At 49.2% G+C, this 6,756-nt stretch overlaps 1 protein-coding gene across 1 annotated transcript; it reads left to right on the plus strand.

Moving 5' to 3' along the window:
- Nucleotides 1-486: 486 nt before the first annotated feature.
- On the plus strand, nucleotides 487-1,808 carry LOC146753200 (rho GTPase-activating protein 32-like). Its single transcript, XM_085530813.1, has 3 exons — nucleotides 487-722; nucleotides 988-1,130; nucleotides 1,606-1,808. The coding sequence occupies exons 1-3, from the start codon at nucleotides 631-633 to the stop codon at nucleotides 1,806-1,808; spliced, it is 438 nt and encodes a 145-aa protein (XP_085386939.1). The 5' UTR covers nucleotides 487-630.
- The last annotated feature ends 4,948 nt before the right edge of the window (nucleotides 1,809-6,756 follow it).

Genomic DNA, 6,756 nt, shown 5'->3' on the forward strand with positions numbered 1-6,756 from the left:
TCCTCGAGATGGGATGTGTTGTGGGTGTGGTTCCGCCCCGGGGGGCGGGGTGGATAAGACTAACCAAGATGGAAGCCAATCCGCATCAGCGGGGGCGGAGGCAGAGGCGTTCCTAATCATAACCCTTCCTCAAGAGGGTGGGCTACTGGTCCAGCTCTACCTGGGGGGAGGGAGAGGGGAGAACAAGAGCGACCAAGTCTCGGATTGGTCAAAGATAAGGGAGGCATTCCTTTTTATCGTTAATTGGGGGCCCGGTCAGGGGGCCCCGGGCTCGAGTGGAGCCTCTGAAGCAGAAACAAGTCCAGCTGACGAGCGAGCCACGGCAGCCCGAGTTGGAGTCGGTTAAACTCCTGCTGACAACTTGGAGGAGAGGAAGAATGCTTAGGATAAACTGTATTGATTATTGTCACTGTCTTTGTGATTGTTAAATGTTTATGGTATATGAAAGTATAAATGCAAATGGTATATGGAACTGTTAATGTTATTGGAATGTGAGGGTCCCTTATATAGGTATCCAGTTTCATCCTTATCTTTTATACATATGCATGACCCAGCAGGGGAGGGCCTATCACGTTACATCCCGAGGGTCCGATTTCGCCTAATACAACAGCACTGTCCCCATGGGACTTAATGAGACACTTGGTGTCTCTGGCTGGGATCTGCTCGGTGATAAACATGGACGCGAAGAACTTAGCAATTGTGTGGGCTCCAAACCTCTTAAGGTAAACTTCTTTTTCCTTTTCAACACGATGCTTAGTTCTGCTCTCCTCCAACCCCAGGGGAACAATTTCTAGATGACAGTTTCTACTCACTTGTTTAGCTGGGACTGCTGTGTCCCTGATCATCCAGGATAATTTCGTCAGTGGCATCACTGTTTGCCCACTGCGGAAATCTCCGGAGCCCAGTTTGACAGTTTTTGGCTACAGAAATTCAGACTTGGGGAAATGATCTTGGGGAAATGACTTGTAAGATCTGCCTTTTCTTCAGATCCCAGCAGAGCCAATCTCCCTGCGCCAGTGAAGCTGCCTGCATGGAGCTGCAGACCCAGTCAGCTGTTGTGGAATTCCTCATCAGCCACGCAGATGTCCTCTTCTGCTCCAAATCCACACCAGCCTTGGGAGAGGGAGTAGGTGAGCACCTTCCTCCATTAGCTTGATGTTGATCTGACAGCTTCATCCAATCCAGGGCTTCTCCAAGACCTTTGAAAATTCTATTACTGTCGAGGAGACAGCAGGCTTCTGGGCTTAGGTTAGAATACTGTGCCCCGTTGCTGGGTCATGAGAGTGTCCAAGCCTTACATGGAGAAAACTATCACTGCTGTTAAGATTTTTTGCAAGCAGGTGAAGCTTGATTGAAGTGTGGCTGTGAAGCTTTCTGAGATCCCTGCCCCCTAGTTTTTCTACGCTTTTTGTTTGCCTTTTTCGATACAGTGAGTTGCTCTTAATTGTGGCTGTGTCCTTTGCCACGAGCATACCACTGAGCACACGGTTATTTTGAGCTCCTCTTCTTCCAGTGGCTTGGATGAGCAATTCTGAGAGATATGCAGAACTGGGATGGCTGTGCTGCTGCTTCCTTTTCTGTCTTAGCTGTGGTTTTCCCTTGCAGGGCACAGTTCTCTGCCTGGGCCCAAGTCTGTGTGGGTGTCTCCATCCGCAAAGCTGCTCACCGTGCAGGAGGCACAGGCTGAGAGGAGAGGTCAGAGCAGCTCTCCTGTTGCAACACAGAGCAGCAAGATACAAGCGGAGGAAGGCCCAGCAGCTGTACTAAGGAACTTGGATGCAATCATTGATTTTCCACCTGAAAGATAAAGAAAGAGGAATTCCCTTTCCAGCCCCCATCATCATTATTTGGGTGACTTTTATTGGTTTACTTTTTGTCCGTTACATCTCCAAGGACTCAACTTACACACAGTTGCCCTACGGGCTCAGTGGAGCCACACAAGGGTGCATTTCCTTCCTGGTTGGGCAGGCAGTCACGAGATGCAGAAAGCCACACTGACGTCTATCCTGGTCTGTGTTGGCTGTACCTGGAAACACTGGGGTTTTCCAGATTTCAGGGCCACACACCTGAAACCAATTGTGCTTCTCCTGTAAGCAGAGCTGTTGGTCAGACTTGCAGGCACTACAAATTAAAGATGGCAGTGAGCTGAGGCCGAGGAGGTGTTAACGTAAGAGTCAGAGATGCTTTTGAGCTTCCCTTATGGCTGCACCATTCCTCAGAAAGCAGTTACGCCTGCCAGCTCCTGTCCTGTTCTGCTGTGGAGACTTTACTCACATGGTCTGCATCTTGATTGACATGGTTGAGAGGAATGTAGCCAGCAGGACTTGAGGGCTGAGCTGTAGGAATGGAAGCGTCCTCTGCTGTTTGAAACAGAGCGCGTTTCTAAGCTGTGTTTCAGCAGAAAGCAGGCAGTGCCAGGAATGGGCAACTGTCATCAAGGGCTCGGTGCAGCTCATCACTCACCCTGCACCACGACTGACAGCATGCTCTGTTTTCTCTCTCCAGACTGAGTTCTCCCAGTAAGAGGGCAGAGTCAGCAGCTGGCAGTTGGCGTTCCTGCTTCTGCCTGGGCAAACCATCCCCTGTGGCCAAACACCAACTGCAGAGCAGTGCCAGGGAGCCTTCCGAAGCAGAAGTCGTGGTCCTGGCAGGTAAGGGTGCAAATCCAGCTTTCAAAGCAGTGCTTGTCAGCAACACAGGTAGAATTCATGCTTTCAGTGGGCTTGTGCCTCCTTCTGTATTCCTGCGTTCGAGCCCGTGCCTGACATCGTTGGTTGACTCCTGTCTTTCCCAAATGAGTCTCGCAAGCTGCTTGAAACCTGCTTGACAGGCAGCACCAAGCCTTTGCCTCCTTGGATAGTGAAAGTTTGACGCTAAATGCTGTGTATCTACTCTTTCCAGGTGAATCCATCCCTCGCCAACACAGGAACCCACCAGCAATTTGCAATGATGCACGTTGTGCTTCCATCAATGGAGTGCAGTTAGGATGCATGAGTCACTGCAGTTCCAAGGACAGCCTTCCAGGTGACAGCAATGATGGAAAGAAGGAGCTCTGACCTATTCAGTTTTGGGCCCCTCCATGCAAGAAAACCTTACGTTTCTGGAACGTCTTCAGCTAAGAAGGTAGTGAGGGGTCTGGAGCACAAACCTTACGAGGAGCTGCTGAGGGAACTAGGATTGTTCAGCTTGGAGAAGAGGAGGCTCAGGAGAGACCTTATAACTTCCTGAAGGGAGGTTGTAGTGAGCTGGGGTTTGGCCTCTTCTCTTGTGTAATCACTGATAGAACTAGAGGGAAAGGTTTTATGCTGCGCCAGGGAAAATTCAGGCTGGACATTGCGAAACATTACTTGTCGGAAAGGGTATTCAGGCATTGGAATGCACTGCCCAGGGAGGTGGTGGAGTCACCGATCATGGCAGCGTTCAAGAAACGTTTGGATGTGGTGCTGAGGAATATGATTAAGCCGGGAAGTATTGGTAATGGTTGGACCAGATGATCTTCTAGGTCTTTTCCAGCCTTGATAATTCTGTGATTCTGAGCTGAGAAGCTTGTCTTGCTCAAGTCCTGCTTCCAAGCTTAACCACCTACAATGAAGTAGATGTCAATTTTCTGGTGTCCTTCAATTCCATGTCCGCATTTTCCAAAAGAAGGAGGTAACCAGCTGCAGTGAAGTGAGCAATTTCAGTGCCTATTTCTGATGGTGGCAATGAGTTCAGAGGTCACACTTAACTGATAGTGCCTGTTTCCATTCTGACAAAGGCTGTAGTTGCAGCTGACTTCCCGAGGCTGCCATACGTAGTGGTGATGCAGCCTTGGGCTTGTGCGTTTGCATGACTCCCACCTTTCCTTTCTGTGTCTTGCAGGTCAGCTGGTGCTGGAAGCGGCCGGTATCTGAGTAGGAATGAAGGTGAGTGCAGGAGCAGCTGCTGAGGGGAGGAAGGAAGTCCATGCTAATGAGCTCTGTAGCATCTGCAGGTACGGTACCAAAGGAGGCAGCAGTGATGCAGGGGGCTCCCCAGCAGGAAGCTGTCTGATCCAAATGCTTGCTGAGAGTTTGGAAGCCCAAACCCTTATGGTCTCTGTAAGGGTGGCTAATATAAAGATGTTAACCAAGATGGTGGTAAATAGTCAAAGGTTGTTAGCAAAGGAAAACTCACCAATGTCAATGTTTTGACCAGAAAGCTGAGGCAGTCTCAACTGGGGAGCAATCTCCAAGAGATGCTGCCTCAGTGGTGGTCAGCCCTTAAATGAGGTCTCAGAGGAAGTGGAGTTGAGGTCCACCCCTTCCAGGAGCACAGCTAGATTACTCTCACCTGTGCTCCTGCAGCTGACCCAACACTTGCCTCAGCTGATTAATCAGAGGTTCAAGCTGTGATTTCCCATACAGTCTCTAAGCTGAAGGCAGCATCTCCTTGATCTGATGGTGGTGTGCCTGAGTGAGGGAGTGATCCAAGCTGGATGCAGAAGAGTCATCTTAATTTCTCTGCTATTTTACTTCAGATGACACCTATTGGGTGTTGGTTTCTTAAAATTTGGATCTAGGAGGTGGCCTCTCCCTTTGCTTCTGGTGAAAGCACAGTAGTGCAGCAGGAGTAGAAGACAAAGAGGTTTTCTTCGTGACAGCAACACCGATTATTTGATTCAAATGTGGAACAGTGATGAAGATGGTGAAGAACAGATACACCTCAAAGACAAGCTTGATCACATAAGGAATGAGCATGTGATCCAAGACAGTCAGTGTGGCTTTAGCAGGGGAAGGCCATGCCTAACTAATCAGGTGGTCTTCTATGATGGAGTGACTGCATTTGTGGACAAAAGGAAGGAAACTGATGTCATTGACCTGGACTTGAGCAAGATCTTTGACATTGCCCTCCACCACATCCTTATCTCTAAACTGGAGGGATGTGGATTTGACAGGTGGACCACCTGGTGGATAAGGGATTGGTTGAAAGGCCACAGACAGAGGGTGGTGATTCATGGTTCGATGTCCAGGTGAAGGCTGATAACAAGTGGTGTCATCCAGGAGTCTGTCTTGGGACCAGTGCTTTTTAACATGGTTATCAGTGACACCAATGATGCAATGGAGTGCACCCTCTGCTGTTTGCTGAGTGGTGCGGCTGATGCAGTGGAAGGAAGGGATGCCATTCAGAGGGAGCTCAACCGAGAGGTTGGCCTAGGTAAATCTAATGAGGTTCAAGACAGCAAAGTGCAAGGTTTTGCACTTGGGCTGGAAGAATCCCAGGCATTTCTACAGCCTGGGAGGAGCAGTCCTTAAGAGAAGCCCCGCAGAGAAGGACCTGGGGGTCCTGGTGGATGAAAAACAGAACGTGAGCCATCAGCGTGCTCTTGCAGCTCAGAGAGCAAATGGTCCCCTGGGCTCCATCAGAAGAGGGGATGGCCAGCAGGGACAGGGAGGCGATTGATCTTCATGATCCTTGAGGTCCCTTCCAACCCGGGCCATTCTATGATTCTGTGATTACACTCACTGACAGAAATAACGGCAGCTGTACAGAAGCTGGATATATTTTGGGACAGTTCTTGTAACCAGCTGATTTTAAGACCTTGCCCAAGTCGTGAGTCTTAATTGCATGTCAGAAGAAAGCTGGGAAAGTGGTTATTGCTCATTCTTTCTCATTTGCTGATTCTTTCTTTAGTGTTCCTTTTCCAAAGGAGATTCTGGTGATGGAAGCAGTTGAAGAAAGAACCAAAGCAGCTCTTGCCAAGAGTGCTTGAAGTCCCTGTGGAGAGAAGCAAAGAACTTGGGCTTCCTCTGGGATGCTCCCCACCATGTCTCAGGAAGGAGACCAACTGCTGTTCCACTTTCTGCTCTGTGTGTGGAAAGGTACGTCTGGGTTTCTTCTGCTTGTTTTTTCTTTCTTTTTCTGGCTTTGAAGGAGAAGGGGTGGAGCAAGGGGAGACCCACTGGTCATTTGTTACCTCAAGAGCAGGATGGATTTTACATTCACTGTGAAAAACCTGGGCTAGTAGCATGGGCATGTTTCAGGCTGGACTCTTCTTTTGCTGCTTGGTTTCCTTTTGGCTACAGGGAGACAGCTGTCTAAAGTTGTGTTTTCAAACCCACTCTCCAAAACCATGTTTCATTGTTGCAGGTGGTTCAGTGTGCTCTTGCAGTGCAGATGCTGTAGTTTGCTGTAGAATCTGAATGGTTTCTGTTCCTAGGAGAGGACTGGGAGGAGGTAGTGAGAAGAGAATTCAATGCCTGAGGTGTATCTTAGTGAGAAATGTTGGCATGAGGTGCTGAAAGTCTTGAGCTGTCAAAGGCCAGTGAGGCTCAGACTCCTTAACCTGCTGGAGCAGGGTGGAAGCAAGGAGTGGGCACTGCCGTCCCACAGGCTGCACTTGGTTCTGGTCTGCCAGGTCTGTGCTGGCCTGGATTTCTTCTGAGAAGTTTGTTGGAGCTGCTTGGAGTAGTGAAGGGTGGGGAAGAAGTGCTGCTCAAGAGCTAAAGCTCTGCTTGATCATTTTGGATGGATTTAACCATGGTATCTGATGACATAGTTTCCATCAGAATGATCCCAGCATTGTGCAAGTGTCTCAGCTGAAGCCCCTGAGCAGATGTGTGAGAGCACCCTCCTACTCCAGCTGAGCCATAGGAAAGCTGACTGTGCCCAGTAATTACAGCTTCTGCAGATTGAATGTGCTTCCAAGTGTTTTCCTTAGTGATCAATCATGTCCCAGCACTCTGATATTCCATCTCTGTCACAATCTGGAGCATCTCTGCAATCCTTGGGTGCCCA

The sequence above is a fragment of the Coturnix japonica genome, unplaced genomic scaffold, assembly GCF_054131305.1.
Source record: "Coturnix japonica strain WE unplaced genomic scaffold, WE-NBRP24 Scf039, whole genome shotgun sequence".
NCBI lineage: Eukaryota > Metazoa > Chordata > Aves > Galliformes > Phasianidae > Coturnix > Coturnix japonica.

Excerpts from the sequence above, each read along its gene's own strand:
- LOC146753200 (XM_085530813.1), top strand. The coding sequence starts at position 631 with ATGAGACACTTGGTGTCTCTGGCTGGGATCTGCTCGGTGATAAACATG. Across the intron at positions 723-987 it reads TGGGCTCCAAACCTCTTAAG|ATCCCAGCAGAGCCAATCTC; the intron begins GTAAACTTCTTT and ends CCTTTTCTTCAG. Across the intron at positions 1,131-1,605 it reads AGCCTTGGGAGAGGGAGTAG|GGCACAGTTCTCTGCCTGGG; the intron begins GTGAGCACCTTC and ends TTTCCCTTGCAG.